This window comes from Sander vitreus, chromosome 7, assembly GCF_031162955.1.
Source record: "Sander vitreus isolate 19-12246 chromosome 7, sanVit1, whole genome shotgun sequence".
Taxonomy (NCBI): domain Eukaryota; kingdom Metazoa; phylum Chordata; class Actinopteri; order Perciformes; family Percidae; genus Sander; species Sander vitreus.
Genome location: NC_135861.1, coordinates 12,596,973 through 12,614,240, shown reverse-complemented (window position 1 = coordinate 12,614,240; position 17,268 = coordinate 12,596,973). Strand labels below are relative to the sequence as shown.

General features: G+C 41.4%; 1 protein-coding gene across 9 annotated transcripts in view; it reads left to right on the top strand.

The window, feature by feature from the left end:
* prdm16 (PR domain containing 16) overlaps positions 1-17,268 on the top strand; it is a 181,207-nt gene that overhangs the window by 143,285 nt on the left and 20,654 nt on the right. For 8 of the 9 annotated variants that reach the window (XM_078254677.1, XM_078254685.1, XM_078254679.1 and 5 more), the window contains exons 4-5: positions 11,847-11,987; positions 17,107-17,209. In XM_078254677.1, the coding sequence (XP_078110803.1) occupies positions 11,847-11,987; positions 17,107-17,209 (244 nt within the window). Of the gene's footprint in view, positions 1-11,846; positions 11,988-15,287; positions 15,685-17,106; positions 17,210-17,268 lie in introns of those variants that run through there. The other variant, XM_078254684.1, reaches the window with a different exon arrangement.

The following is a 17,268-nucleotide window of genomic DNA, read 5'->3' as shown; positions in this document are numbered from 1 at the left end:
GTGTGTGTGTGTGTGTGTGTGTGTGTGTGTGTGTGTGTGTGTGTGTGTGTGTGTGTGTGTGTGTGTGTGTGTGTGTGATTGATGACACTACTAATGGTGTGTCTAAACACTGGCAGCCCAGTTATCTCTTATCTGACAGGGGGGAAGGCTTGTGTCAACAGCTGCTCCTCCTCCTCATTTATCTATCTCTGTCCTTACTACCTCTCTTCATCCCACTACCCTGTATGATTGCTGATTACTTTTTATTTGCCTGTTGAGCAACTAGTAATTATATCAATCATTGATTAATCTATTTTTATTAATAATTTAGTCTACAAATTGTAAATGCTATTTACACTAACCCGAAGTCGAAGGAGGTGTTTTCAAATTGCCTGTTTTCCCTGACAAAATCACATAAGCGATGAGTCAATATAATTGTTTAATCGTTTTAGCACTATTTGTAAGTTTTCCTGATGATTTCCTGTTGTTTTAGCACTACACTTCACCCATCCATCTCCACTCCTCTGTGTTTTTTTCCCTCCTCCCTCCATCCTTCCACTCATCCATCCCCAAAACGGCTGCCCTGCAGTTTCCAATAGCTTCAAGGCCATAGGAGATAGGAAGGCCCTCAAGCCTCCTTGTGCAGCTCCACTATGGGCCCCATCACAACCATGGGCCTCAATCACCTTAATGCGCCTGTTTAGACATTAGCTTCTCTGAGGGGGGCCCATATCCATCCATGCCTCCATATATCCCGTCATACATTAAAAGGCAGATTGATAGCCATCAGCCAGGTCTGGGCCACTGACACACTCTTAATATTGTGTCTAACACAAACCAGATGGCTGCAGGGCTCTTCTGCAACACACATGATACACTCACACACTGCTACCCCTAGCCTATTCTACCGTCCCCCTCTCTCCCAGGAGAGGGGATGAGCGTTCTTAATTAAAAGTTGGATATATGGGCCTCTGGGTGGAGGTGGTCAAGCGGGATCCATTACCTGCACATTGGGGCCCTCCAGAGCAAGAGTTAGGGTGAAGGCTTAAGATGACGAGATGGGGGATGGGGGCACGGGTGTGTGGTGAGTCTGTCTGTTCAGCATCCTGACTTAAAACAAAAAGAAAGAAAGAAAAGGAAGAAGTAGTTAGCGGTTTGAGCATGAGGTGGTAGCTGCGAGCTCTTAAACTAGCGCTGAGCCAGGCTCAGGCCAGGAGGTGCGAGCCATGATCTCAATAGCTGTATTGTCTTCACACTTGAACGGGGGCCAAAAACCCTGTGAAATATCAGAGCAGAAAGAGGGAGAGAGAAGTGTGGAAATTAAACAATAGTTTACACAACAGTGAAATAGGTATTTTCCTCTGCTTCTCGCCAGAAGGCCCAACACTCAAAGAGTAAGCTTTATTGGCCCTCCTGTCCTGGCTAGTCTCAGCCCCTGGTAGGGCAGAGGAAGGCCGGGCCAGGCCCTACATGTGTGCAGACAGACGTAGAGGCTAGTGTTGGACTGAGGCACACTCAGATAGGCAGACCTATATTCAGCGGCCACACACAGAGCACAGATGAGGACACACACATTAAATTATCCTTTGGTAGAGATGAGAATAGCCAGATATTCCTCTAATCCTGTTCGAGGAGAGTAACACGTCTCAGAGCATCACGTATGCCTGTATGGCTATAGCTAATCCTTCTGGGCAGAGCACCTCTCCTCACATCCACCTGGCAGAGTAGTCAAGAGTTAGAATGTGTTTTACTTTTTTCTCTTCACTTTCCTTTTTTACAAAAAAAAGAGACATTTACATTTAAGGGATAAGGCTTTCTCTTTACATCTCTCATATCCATGTTGATGTCTTTTCCTTTGGGTTTTGTGTGTTATCAGTTGGCCTTAATATGGCACTGTGATTTTTCTCTGGACTTGGGTTGGGTTTTCATTATATGCAATGTGATTTATGTATTCACAGCAGCAGATTTAGTTTTTAAATGGAGGGAGCCCTTTTGTAGGGTTGTATTACAGTTGTTTGTAGCTTTAATTTTGCTTGGCTAGCAAGTTTCTGTCCATCTACAGTTTGTCTGCTAGAGATAGTCAGCCCAACACTTGTCCAGTTATCCCACTTTACCACACTTTAAAACAAGACTCTTCTTTTACTGCAGATATGGCCAGGACAGAGTCATCTACAGTATAAAGGGGTCAAGAACTGTGCTGTCACATTTTCATATCTCAAAATATAAAAAGACCAGAAGGCTCTGGTTTGATGTGTTTACTTTATTTACCACAAATTAACTTTAATTATTTTGTTAATAATATATATAAAAAATTAAAATATATCTAAAGGGTACGAAATAAGGGTGTCACCTTATAATGATGAGGCTTTTTTTAGTGAGCCATTTTAAGTTCATGTCTCTTTGTCAAATTGTTGGAGTAAATGTTTTATTTTGGGTCATCAGACTGACTAAAGCCTGGTCACTCGCTATAGGTAAGGCGGACGAGGAGAAGAGAGGAGGTGGGAGGAGAAAGTGAAGTTTGGTTTTTAGAGTAAATGAAGATTTCTGCTCAGATGGTTCCAATAAGTCCCAGGCCTGCAGCCACACAGGGGTTCTGCCACATGCTGTCCTGGCCAGCTGCTGCTTTTTTCCGGCACCACTTTACTTCACAATGCATTTTTTGGAAATTTGAGCTCTCAAATTCAAACCTCCTGCAAACGTCCAGGTGGAGTACGGGTGATGATGATGTGAGAAAGACAGAGGAAGACTAAAAGACAAAAGAGGAATGTGTGAGTGTCTATCACTCCTGCTGGTTCTCTCCAGTTTGAATGTTGTGTACGTTTCATCTCATCTCAGCTCTCTGCTGTCCTGCCAACTCATTGATCTCATAGAACACAAGGACGTTGCAACGTTCTACAATGCAGAAACCAAATGACATTCTACCGAAAAAATGAAATTTAAAGAAGATTGTTGGAGACAGACATGACATCTCCTGTTTTGTGTCAGTGTCCTTCTCTGAGATTCAAGGAACGAGGTGGTTGATGGGATAAATGTTGAGGCCAACGCTGATTTGATACTGAGCAGGAACTGACATGCAGAGGGAAAAATTCTCTTTCTGTTCGTATTGGAAACCCCTGTTGTCTGCTTTAGATCACTAGAAATATGATTGTAAATGAACAGTTTTTGCGTTTTTGTGTCTCATTCTCTGCGTCTCTCGCCATTCATCATTCTCCATTGTATTACAAAAGCAAATGTTGTTGAAGGAAGTATTCCTTTATTTGGGTGTTAATAAATAATTGATGGTGTTACATGCTCTATAAATTTGTACCAAGCACCACTTCCCTATTTGTGTTTGCACAGTTCCAGGAATTGTTCCGTTTTGTGTTTCACTTCCGATGCCAGTCGATAGAGTGGAGGTCAAGTTGTGTCAGTGTTGAATGCAAGCTTCCTCACCTCATTATTATCTGCCATTATTCTTGGCATGGATGCATTAGACTTGATTAATTTACTTGCTTTGATTGAGCTCAGGAAGTTTTTTTTTTATATTCTCATATGATATCCACTATTTCAGAAAGAGCTATGATTGCTGATATGCATTATATTCTTACATTTGAAGATCCACTTTTTCTTACATATAAAGGACTTTGTGGGACTTTGACTTCTGTGTTTGTAGGTTTATGTGTGTCTGTTTGTGGACTCTTCTCGAGACAAGCCCAGCGGCACTATCAAACATTAGTCCCTGTAGCCAATAAACAACCACTTTGCTCACTATGCGTTCCTTCCAGCCAGTAAACACATACTTTACTAATTCTGCCTCCCTCTCAGTTAATATCCAACTAGTTTTCTCACTTTGTTCTCCTCTTGAGCCTGTTAACAATTATTTTAGCATGTGATAAATGTTCTTCATTGATCGTATGATTTCTTTGACAGAGACCAGCATGAGAAAATGTTTCCTCAGTCTGGCTCTTACGGAGTTCAATGTGTGTGCTCCTGTTTGTCACACACATAAGTCTAGCTGTTCACCTTCAAACACCACAGACAGAGTATGTGACCCTGATGTACTGTTCATATATTTCCCCATTACCCTGCACCTGCTTCACTATAATGAGCCAATATATCTGCTCACTAATTGCCCTAAATACATATCATAAAGCCCGGCCTGTAAAAGGCTGTCCAACAGTAAAACAGACATAGCATGATGCTAACCTCTGTGCACACACACATGTACACTTGTACACTGAACACATCCCACATACATAAAAAACACACATGTACACAGGCAAAAAGTCATGCACATAAGCACGCACACACATAAGATGACATACACAAGCGTGTGCATTTACACACGCCTGAACACACAGACACTGTTACACACACGTATCCTTTTAACAAGGGGCTGTAAATAACACAAAGCCATTTCATTAACAAGGTCCAGCCTGAAAACCCACTGCCTCTCTTCTTTTAAAGTGTGCACACTTCCTGTTTAAAGTTACCCTATCCTGGCAACCCAGCACATGGCAACCTGCTCATTCAGATGAGCTGCAGTGGTGCGGAGTAGGACAGGGTGGTGTGATGCTAAAAATCACAGATACACATCACAGTGTAAATATATATGTAATATATAAAATACAAATGCATAATCACTGGCATTACATGAAAACCTTCTCTACTGTTTCAATCAGACATATCAGCAACTCCAATTTAAAAAAGCTAAATGTATGGCTTCCTCCTGTTGGAACAAAAGAGTAGCATAGAGTGGGAAACGCATGTAGCTACTGACAATATGATAATGCAAAGAAAAATGACACAAGTCATAACTGCTGGGTAAATTAACAGAATAATAAGTCAAAATGTATTCAATGTCTACCAAATTGAATGAAATCATCATCATAAATCACCAGCTCATTTCCCCCACCTGCATGGGAACTGTTTCCCAAATTAGGTGGGTCCAACTCGGACAAAATGAGATTTGACTCTACAATGATTTTCGAGTGTGGGAGATACACACTGGAACTTTTCACATGCTGTTTTCAGTGTGGCTCATGCACACTCACCACAAATGATCGCTGTGTGATGGTGACTGTAGAGACGCTGATTTAAGAGAAGCAAGTTGGGTCATTAGTGAGCAGGGCCACATTCTGACACTCACAATGCATGTAGAGACATACACACACACACACACACAGACACACAAACACACACACACACACACACACACAGACACACAAACACACACACACACACACACACACACACACACACACACACACACACACACACACACACACTACAACCCAGATGGCTTTTACAAGGCCCCAGGCCCTCCCCGGCCTGCCTGCCTGGTTTTTAATTATGTCGATGGCTGCCCAGCCCAGATAAAATGGGTCACATTTAACACGCCTTCACTCACCTTCACACACACCACAAATCCACTCACACTGCAAACACACACTCCAACACCTTGCATACATATTACTGGTGATACAACTAATGCTCGCACATGGACAAACACATTTTTACGGTGTTATTCACTTGTGCCTTTGACAGAGACAAATAGTTAATACGTGATTTTCAACACAAGGGCTCTCGATAAAAGGTGTGTGTGTGTGTGTGTGTGTGTGTGTGTGTGTGTGTGTGTGAGTGGATTTACAACCTGTTTCCTCTTTAGCTGTCATTAGACTGCCAGACATGGCTACACAGGTGTACTATTACCAGCATCAGTAATTGGCCTTACACACACACATATACACTTTATTTTTAAAGGCCCACTCTATACTCACAGTATGGCTCCTCCTGATGAAACAATTTGGCTCTGCTACTGATTCTCTTTATTTGGACTCAACTTAGTTTCCCTAAAAGATAATTTAAATCTTTCATTTTAATTCAAGGATCTGTGAGTGATATCTAAATCTGTGATTTAATTATACAAATGATTTGATTTAAATTATATTATGTGTGTCTTAATAAAAGCTACATGTCAGCATGATCCGATGGCCTAAAACTCTTGACATGTATGCTGTATGTTTTCTTACATTTACGCTGTTTGAAGAACATATTTGAATATTATTTAAATGTAATTTGAATGTACAAATGTAGCTGGATAAACAACATGCATGAAAAGCCAGGAATGGGGAGACGTTGTGGTGGTGACACAAAGAGAGGAGAAAGAACATTTACAGTATCAAGAGAAGGACTCTCATAGCAGAAATATGATTTTGAATTAACTGAAATGAACTGAAGCCTTATCAAGGAATATATCAACTCTCCTGCATCTGTTATGTTGTATAATTTCCCACATTAATTTTGCATTTTTTGGCATTGTGAAACAACGTGTGAGTGTATAACATGCTTGCTCATATAAGGGTCAGAAAGATTTTGAGTTTTTGAAACAATGTGCCGAAATAATTGCAATGCCTCTGAATGTACATTATATTTTGTAAATCTGTAAAAAAAAAAAAACACATGCACACACTTGAATTTCTCATATTTGTACACAGGTTTGCTCACAGGCTTTTGATTTTTAATTTCTGAACATCATTTCACAAGCTCCCAATCTTTTTGACCTTTATTTTAGCTCATAGTTTTCTCCTACACCTCTTCCTTCTTTTGTGCATGTACTTACATCCACAAACTTTTTCTAACATGCATGATGAATTACGAGTAAGATACTGTCACCAGGGTGTTCATCTTACTCTTCGTCCTCTTGGGTTTCACTGCCTCCCTACATCATCTTCCCCCACTGAAGTTATGATAAAATATGAATATTCTCTTTCACTCTTTTTCTTTCGTTCTATTATTCTCCATCATTTTCCTTCCTTCTCTAAGAGAGGATTTACTGACAGGACCCCTTGTGTGCCTGTCCACCTCTCACCTCCACACACACACACAAATGTGGACAGACACTCTCATTTAGACTGTTGAGTGATGTGGCAGGGTAGGGTCATCTCTGCAGGCCCCCATCCATCACACACACACACATACTTGTGAATGTGCAAAAACACATCGGAGGCTATGGGGATCTGTACTCTGTCAGCTGCTTTATTAGTCCCCCTGTGTGTGTGTGTGTGTGTGTGTGTGTGTGTGTGTGTGTGTGTGTGTGTGTGTGTGTGTGTGTGTGTGTGTGTGTGTGAGTGTGTGTGCATGTATGCATGTTAAGGGACCTCCCAACTGGAAACAGACCCTTTTCCAGAAAGGATACACACTCTCACACACACTTCTTTATTTCTTGTTAGTCGTCCTGCACCTTAATTTGCAACACCTCTAACAACCAGCTCGGCAGCCCACTTCACAGCCACTCAATCTGTCACTGTCACTGCTGTTTCCATGACTGGCCCTCTCGTCAGGTTAAAACAGTGTGTGTATGTAATTCTTACTCTGACTACCATTTTTATGTTGTGTTTTTGTATGTGTACGTGTGTACAGCTGTAGAGAAGAGAGGGAAGTTTAATTTCCACGTATGCTCCTTTAACTGGAGAGATTTCATTTCAGGCTGCCCCCTAGCTGCTTTAAGGAGACGTACATGTGTCCCCCTCTTTGTATTGTTTTTCTCTGCTTGTCTTTCTCTACATTTTTTACATGTTCTACATCTACATAAATTAAAAGCAAGATCTGCATTGAAAGGCAACCTGTCCCTTGCTGTTTTTGCTTTTTCTCTACAAAACAACCTTTTTTTCATTTGTCGGCCACTTCCCCAGGACATGAGTAGGTGAACCAGGGGAGAGTCAGGCTTCTTTTTACATGTTCACAGTTCTGCTTTCCTGTTTTCCACATGCGGAAAAAATGCCAATGCAGAGAAATCTTTCAGCAAACTTTTGTTGTAAAACAATGTGTCATTGTGTGATTATCACTTGACTACCTGAATCTAAAATAGACATGTTTGTTTGACTTTCGCATAGATGGAAGGCCATTGCTCGTCGTGATACCCTCTGATGTGCAAAAGGCAAAACCGTATTACTGATCACTACTGCTCACTGAATTCTCCATTGGAAACAATCAAACCTTTGTCTATTTTAGAAGTCAGAATAAAGTTGCTACATTTCGCTACAGTTTATAAAATTAGCACATACACAAATACATGATGCAAACTAGGTTGTGTTTACACATTGAAACCCGGGGCACTGCAACAAAGCACTAAGATCACACTTCATAAAAGTATTCCCTTAGAGACACACAATAACCCAGCAGTTATGTCTCACATGCTGTAAGTCTGCTTCTATCTCCATCTCACATCACAATCACCACTGTGCTCCGAGCCGCCATTTCCATTTTCTGCCCTCCGTCAAACAGAAAATAATATGTACCTTGTCACCAACGTCTACCCGTACAAGCACCTTTCCTCTACTAATTCAGCCCTGCATGCCACACACATCCGTCAGATGTAACTGGCGGAGGAGAGGGCATGCCGAGACATCCATTAAAGGTTCCTAGCTGTCAAAGGTTCCCCTTTGTGTTGTGAGGAGCGATATAAGTGTCGTGCTCTTATCAGAGCTTCCTGTGGAGTTTGCTCTGAATCCAGTCCACTCAGAGCCGCTTCTCTTTCACTGAAGTCTCATTGTGTCTTTTCGCACGTGTGTGTGTGTGTGTGTGTGTGTGTGTGTGTGTGTGTGTGTGTGTGTGTGTGTGTGTGTGTGTGTGTGTGTGTGTGTGCTGTCATGTGAGTAATTTTCTGATGATGTTTAATCAAATAAAACCATAGGTCAAGCTTTGAATTGGAAATGTTTAAAATATGTTTTTGGTAAATCAGAAGTGAATTAAAGTATGAAAAAACAGGATAATGGTGACTGTTTTCTTCTCTCCACTGGCCTAAAATGATAATTATCTTCAATTAGGCTATCACAACTTTGATCTTATTTGCATGGGGTTTGCCATCATTTGTATCAGTTATAATAACATTGTACTCGCAGAGATCTAGAAACCTGGTGAAACCACTACATCACAGTGACGTGGCAAGAAACACAAGCAATCCAATTATCAGAGATTTTCAACAAACAAACATTATCTAAACCACTTTATTTGGAGGTAAAACCAAAAGTGAACACCCCTTAAATGTTGACAATAATCACTCACTACAAAAGGAAACTGTGTGTGCTCACATCTCCAGTTCCGTGGGTCAAAGTTGAACCAGAAAATGTAATGGATGTTTACATTGGGCAGTTTGGGTAATAACTTTACTGTACACCTTCATTCTGCTTCCAAATAAGTTTGGCTAACCCGGTGGGTTTGTTTAAACCTGTTTAAATTTCCCTATTAAACATATTATTTTGCAATTTTGCCGCATTCTAAGATTGCAGAAAAGTAAATCATTGATCTGCCCAAATCAGAATGAGATTGTGTCAGTGCAAGATGGTTATCATTAGATGTTAGTTGTTATAGAACATTTTGAAAATATAAAAACAGCATTCCAGATTTTTAGTGTCACTTTTTTTTGCTTCTGACCTGAAGGAGGAGAGAGAACTTTAGGGGGAAACTTTGAGATGCCTGATTCGCTTTGTTTTGTTGAAATCCTTGCACACGTGTAGCTGATGATTTCCACCCCCCGCCCCCCGTGACGTAGGGAGGGGGGTAAAATGAAAAAGAAAGGTAAATAAACAAACAATCAGCCGTGGGCTTGTTCTGGTTCTCCTTCTCTGTTGCACCTCATTTGAAGCCTTATAAATCAGGCTTCCACCCGGAGACAGGGTGTTAGCAGACCTCCAACACACACACACACACACACACACACACACACACACACACACACACACACACACACATGCACATTCAAAAACGCACAACACACACAGGTCTGCAGCTCATTAGGCCTGTGATCAGACCCTTGTGTGCGTGTATAGAAGAAGGGGGGAACCAAAACGTGTGTGTATGAATACTACTATGCCCAATACGTAGGCATGGCAGTATTCATGTGTCAGTCTGTGCAGAGTCGTGTGGTCCCCACTTCCCTTCCCACACCTATTTCCCCTAAAGAAAAAAAGAAACAATCCCAATTTCACTTCATCATTCATTCATGTGTTCATGAAACATGTACGATACCTGTCGCAGCTCCCCGGCAATGCCGCGACAAGTGCACTCTGACTCCACCGCCTGCAGAAAAGATATTGGGTGGAGTAGTAGGTGGGGGTATGCCTGGTTAGTTTTCAGTGACTGTTTTCACACATAAAGTAAAGGCCTGGACTCGATCAAGCCCGGTGTTTAAGTTGCAAACTGTAAACAGAAGAGGCAGTAGCTGTAGATGTGGAGAGAGAGCAATGGATAAGATTCAGTTTTTATTTAGGAGCTATTCCAGTGTGTGACATTATCACATTATTTGCTTCTGAGGATCTCAGTGTGAATTACAGAAAATACACAACAGGAACAGGATTTTAAAACATAGGTTACAGTTTTGATTATTTTTAGCCAAGGCGCTAACAGGCATTGTTATTCTAAAGCAGTTACATTTAGTGAGGAGGGTAAACTCACACCTTGGCTCAAAAGTAAAAATATTACTTTTACCTCAAGCTGGTAACACAACTAAGCACACATGCATTTGCCTGAAATGGTTGCCGTATTTGTACAAACAGGCACATGGCAGTTCTTCCACACCTCCAACCAGACCCTTTACATATTTACTCACCAAACTTGGCACCTGCACCCCACCCACAAAAATACACCTTCTGCACGCGCTCACCCAGACAACAAGAACATGACCATTCACACTTTACGAGCTGGGAAAAAACACGAACATGCCTTTAGAAAAGCAGCCAGTTAGAGAGGTTCACGAACCTTTGCACATCTAAAAACGTCAGATGGTTTGTTGGTTCTTCTCCATCACACCTCGATTTCCTTCGGCAGACATTTGACTGTAATTAGGAGCGCAGCGAGTCAAGCTAGAGGTCAGCGCTGAACTCAGGCCAGGCTGATTGGGAGTTGTAATTAGAGGAGTTGCTCTTTCTCAGGCCAGTTCTCCCCAGAGGATTCACACAGGCTCAGTATCACATGCAGCGCTGGGGCGAAATCGGAGCTTCACCCCCAGCTTGGTGCTGAAGGTAGGCCTAAGGGTTTCAGCTGAGCTGCCCCCAGATTCACAGAACCACACGCACACACACGCACGCACACACACACACACACACACACACACACACACACACATACACAAATTCACTCAAAGGAGCCAAGACTAGAAAGCAACATTTCTGTCCTTTAAAACATATGCGACCTCTTTTGCAATATTTGCTGTTCATTAATGCACTAATCGTTGTATAATGTCTGTTTTCATTCCCTATCATTTAAAATATGTCGTAATTTACAATTTTGCGAAGAATGACGTCCCATTTTTATACGCATACATGAAGCATTGTTACTCCTTCCTGGTTTTCCCCCTCACGTTTTGCTCCACAATAAGCCTCTCTCCTCATCTTCCTCCTTCACCTCTACCTCCATCCTCCTTCATTCTCTGTGAAAGCGGGGAACATGAAACCCGCTCTTAGAGTCTCAGGGGGGCGTAGAGGTTACAAAGGGTGATCAATATGTGCCAGAGAAAGTCTTTAGACAAGTGAAAGAAGCCACATTTTGTCTACTCCCTCCTCCTTTCTCCTCCTTTCCCTCTTTCCTTTTCTTGTTGTTGGGATTGACAAGGTTAGGTGGCCCTAACACCCACTGAACTGTTGCCTCTGTGTGTCTTAAAGTTGACTGACATCAAACTCCTGGCAGAGCTTTCCTATAACCTGATGTGCAATCTCATTTAAAATGTTGCATTTTTAACTGCCCAGAACCTCTTTGGAAAATGTAATATATGGAAATATTCTAAGTGGAAATTGGTGATAGCATGTTTTCAGTTGTAAAAAAAGAAGGAAAAAAAAAAGAAAAGAAAAAGTGTCACGTTTTAAACTATCTAACCTGTTGCTCTCCAACAGGTGGTGGACAACATGGGCAACGTCAAGTTTGCGCTGGACACAGGCCCGGATGCCACCAGCAACAGCTGGCTTAAATACGTTCGCTCTGCCCCGTCATTTGAGGATCAGAACCTCGCCGCCTGTCACCTCACCGGAGACCAGGTAATTGACATGACAGAGATGTCCTGGTTGGATCTGTGATCTATGAAAGAAACGGCACCATATTGTCTGCAAGAGGCAAGGGGGATTTGTTGCAATTGTTTCCCATTTGCTAACTGGCTTGATCTGTGTGAATCTCTGCTTGCACACTTACAGTATGTGTGTGTTTACCATTGTGGTAAAAAAATGTGTGCGCTGTTGATGACCAAGGAATGGCTCTATTGTGTGTCTGTGGCTGGGCCAGTTGCCAGTGCTGTTAGGAAATGACCCATGTAAAGAGGCTGAAAAATAGCCTGACACTCCTGAGTCCCATAATACCCATTATCCAAGGCACGGCCTTCTTCGGTGGAAGCAGTAGTTTCTCTCTCTTTTCGCTTCTTATATCCTATCATCTCTCTCTCTCTCTCTCTCTCTCTCTCTCTCTCTCTCTCTCTCTCTCTCTCTCTCTCTGAAGAAACCTGGGTAAGGCATTGGATACTTTTGGAAAGATGCCCAGCCAGTGCCCGTAAAACCCTAACTGCTTAACTAGGCCCTAACCCCAACCCCATTCAATGTGTGTGCCATAACTTACTGCTGTAATATATATGCATATTTCTGTTTCTCTTTATCCTTCAGAGGCTGTTCTTTCTGCTTTGCTGACTGTTGTCCCAGTTTCTGTAAATGAAATACCAGGAGTGTTACTCGACATTACTTGACACACATTTCACTCTCAGTGCAGTTTGGACTATTATGATAACTCACGTGTACTGAGATATACGTAGAAAATGCATCCAAAAGAGTAATGAGAATAAAAACTTGTTAGCTGAAAACAAAGACAAAGAAACAAACCAAGAAAACATGATGGAGGTATGACAGTAGCCAAATACATCCATATGACTTGCCTGTGTGTTTCCACATTCCTGTCACTCCACTCTTATTTGTTTCCTAATCCCTGCCTACATGGCTCTTTCCCCCTCCTGTCTTGGTCTCTAGCCGCCTGTTCCTCGCTGTCTTTGTCTCCTTCTCTGTCCTCATGTCTTGATCTGCCACCTGTCACTCTGTCACACTGAGGGGACAGGCTAGTGTGTCCATTTAAGCTTCAGACATTAAGCCTGACCGGTAGAGAGAAAAGGGGCTTGGACCAAGTGAGAGAGGGAACACACAGGGGCCTCCGAGATTGACAAGCACCAATTGGCTGGCAACACCAACCCGCCTAATCCTTTTAAGATTTTCACATCAGTGCCCCCTGCCACTGCCACACAATGTCAAAGAAAGAATCAGGGCACCGGTGAAAATTGTGGAGAATTATCAGACCCAGAGAGGCCACGTGCATGATTGTTTTTTGATGTGTTTTGCTGTTGTTTGTACTTAGCGAACAGCTTTGCTTTTGTTTGTCTGACCAGTTGCTTGGTGTAGTGGCTCATAAGTATGATCCTATGATTTATTTACCAACACACACACACACACACACACACACACACACACACACACACATATATATATATATATATATATATATATATATATATATATATACACACAAACACACACACATATATATATACACAGCCACTCAGTGCTAAAATGTATAATTTAGCAGACTATTCAGTGATTTTCTTTTCCTCTTTTGTATCAGCATGCACAATGCATGAGTTTATTGAAATATGTGCACATGGGGCAAATTCAAATGCAGGCTGTAACCTTTTAAAAAGCAAGTGGATGATTTATTTCTTTATTTGTTTGTCATTAATAGTGTAAGATGAACAAATATGTGCAAGATAATGCATCATTTAGATATTTATGGTCATGCAATAATGTATTATTTTATATATTTGTTTCCACATCAGGTGCAAACAAATGGGCTCTGGGCACAGTTTCTATAGAAGTGCTGCTGGGTTTTTAAGATGTATTTGTGTGTGTGTGTGTGTGTGTGTGTGTGTGTGTGTGTGTGTGTGTGTGTGTGTGTGTGTGTGTGTGTGTGTGTGTGTGTAGTTGATAGGGTTTAAAGAGAAGATGAACCTTGTCCACCTTCTTGTCAGTCCTTCATCTTTTGTGTTTTGGAGTTGAGGCATTTCCAATGCTGTTTGATCTGCCCTTCTACTCCGGGATGGATCCATCAATACATAGACACTAGTGTGTGTGTGTGTGTGTGTGTGTGTGTGTGTGTGTGTGTGTGTGTGTGTGTGTGTGTGTGTGTGTGTGTGTGTGTGTGAGAGTGTGAGGCCACACAGTGGGGGATTATTGCGGGCCCTATGGCTGGCATTGATTGATGAGGCATCCGTCCCTAAAAAACTGGACAGAGATGGGAAGAGGTCAAGACAGGTCTGAGTGTGAAGGCCTTACTGTAGAACACACACACACACACACACACACACACACAAACAAAGATACTAAGATTCAAAATGCAGACATTATAAATATTAATTAATTAATTAAAATTGCGTAATGTAAAATGTGTAATATTTGCTAATTATCTTCTAATCTATAATCCTGTAGTACTACTGTGGAAGGTGTGTCATTAATATCACAAATTAAGCTATTTTAAAATATTTAAAATAAAGCAAGATATATCATATATATATATATATATATATATATATATATATATATATATATATATATATATATATATGTAGCCTATAGTCTACAGATTGTGGAATTATAGGACATTGCGAAGTTGTTTTTCCTTTATAATTCGTTCGTGTTTTTCTTCAATGAGCAATTCCGTGTCTCCCGTGTTGAACATTTTTTTCTTTGTTTTCCCCCTCTACAAATAAATAAATGGATTGAAAAATAATATTAATAATAATATTGAATAAATGAAAGAAATATGAATGAATTACATTTGTTTAAGTTTGATGACAAATGCATAAAACAGAGACATTTTCATCTTTCACAAGTAAAATATCATCTTTAAACATCTTTAACAACTAGTTTAAATTACTATTCTGACCCCAGATAAATCCAAACTTGACTTCAGAGTTTTAAAGAATTGCTCATAGTGCCGTTATGTTTAGGCCAGACTGAAAGAAAGTGAACGAAATAATGTTCCTGCATTAAATGCAATCAATTTAAATAACTTTAATCCGCAAAAAGCCTATTCATACATTTGCTGTGCTTAGCTGCTCGTGAGCGCGCGCATGTATTTTCCCGTGCGTATGAGAGTGATAGAGTGACCGATAGAGAGAGTGCAAGTCTGTCAGGCTGCTTTATCCATTATTTACATCAATAATAGATTTATCAAGCGGCCAAAGCGGTGGCTGCGATCGGAGATGCGGGGAGGGGTCTCCGCCGCAGATCCCTCAATCCTTTTGGCTGGAGATAAGACGAGGAGGAGTGGCCGACGGGTAACCGAGAGAGCACCGAGGGGCAATAGGGAATCACTAATGAGAGAGAGAGAGTCAGAAAGAGAGAGAGAAAGAGAGAGAGACTCATCATCATCAAAGACGCGCTCACTGACTAGATTAGAGAGTAGCCCAGCAGAGGAGCGTCGGGCTTCATCCAGCCAGAGGGAGCGATCACCGACCGTCTGCAGCGCGCCTGGCCCCTCCGCGATCTCCTCTCCCCGGCCTTGTCCGCTCCAGCGCCCCGCTCCCTCTCCGGTAGACCTACTATGGGTTGTGTCGCCAACTCCACCGGGACTGAAGTACTACTGCAGCTGGAGGCTCTCCGCAGCGCCGCGCAACTTTCTCAACTATTTCATCTCACGGAGAAAAGAAAGGTTAGGTCGAAACAACGTAGAGAGGCTACAGCAGCCGCTGTGTGTAGCCTAATTGTTGTAATGCAAATTATAATAATAATTCAAAACAATAATAATAATACATACTACTACTACTACTACTAATAATAATAATAATAATAATAATAATAGCCTAATAATAAGACGTGATAGCCTATTTTGATTGATTTTAGGCCTTTGCTCCATTGTCTCGTCCTAAGAGCACTAAGTCTTGGAAGTTAGCTTCGCTCCTCTCTGTGTTTGACTGTTTGTTTGTTTGTGTGTGTGTGTGTGTGTGTGTGTGTGTGTGTGTGTGTGTGTGTGTGTGTGTGTGTGTGTGTGTGTGTGTGTGTGTGTGTGTGTGTGCGTGCGTGCTCTGCCTTCCTCGTTGTGATGACTTCGTTCGGTTGGTACAGAGCGCCCCCATGTGTTCAGATCTGAGATCACAGCTTCTGCATGCAGCTTGAAGTGGTTGCGCTGTGGTTTATTGGGATGCATGAAGCTGTGCTATTTTTTATTCGAAATGTATACACGTTTATTGTGACCAAGTTTAATATATTTTCAGACTAGCCTATATGTGTAAGCTTAGCTTGGTTCACGGATTTTCTAAATGTAAAATAGAGACTTGATAAGGCCTCGGCTCTGAATGGCCTCGAATATTGCCGTTATTCCTGTTTCCTTAGTTTTTCCTTGTAAGCAAAAAAACTCATAATTCAGCAGTAGTTTGTGCCCGATCACAAAAGTTAATTTACCTCAATCAAATGAATAGTTGTGTAAAGACCCGACCCCGGTTTGCTGCAGCTGTGAATGAAGAAAAAAATACACCACAGCAGCTGAGCTGTTTGATGTTTATTTTCGTTTTGCTCACCACTTTTCTTTCTGACTGTTTAGACTCATTACAGCATTATTTGTATCGTCTGGATTTCTTCTGCATTTTTTAAAATGTTTGATTAGGCCTTATTCTTTGTGAAAGAACGCAGACCATTTTTAAGTAGGCTAACGTGCACACAAAGGGAAATACATTATATTTTTTTCTATTCGTTTTGTTTATTTTATAAACTTTGAGTAGCCTAAATGTAGGCTTAGAATAAAACAAACTATTGTGTGGTATCATATATTAAAATAACCCCTGGCGGCCCTGCTTTTGATTGGTAGCCTACAAATAAATAAAATATTGCGACCAAAATATGTTTCCATTTAATTCCATTATTTTAGACATGCATGGTGTTTTATTTTCCTAATAACCACCATGCTAAAATTAGCAATTTCAGATGTAGGCCCTTCCTTAAATTGCGATAGCCTAATAAAAATATGGGGGTCCAGACTTATTAATTCCATATTGACCTTAAGTTAAAGTCTCCCCCTCTCTCTCTCTCTCTCTCTCTCTCTCTCTCTCTCTCTCTCTCTCTTTCTCTCCCTCTTCAGATTTATTATAAAGCTGTCCGGGACATTGACGCAGGGGAGGAGCTCTTAGTGTATATGAAGGACGGAATTTTCCCCGAGGGATCCATGGCACCCAACCTACAAGGTAAGATTAATGCGCGTCATTAGCGCACATTTTAAACAAACTCCAACCTGCATCCTGTG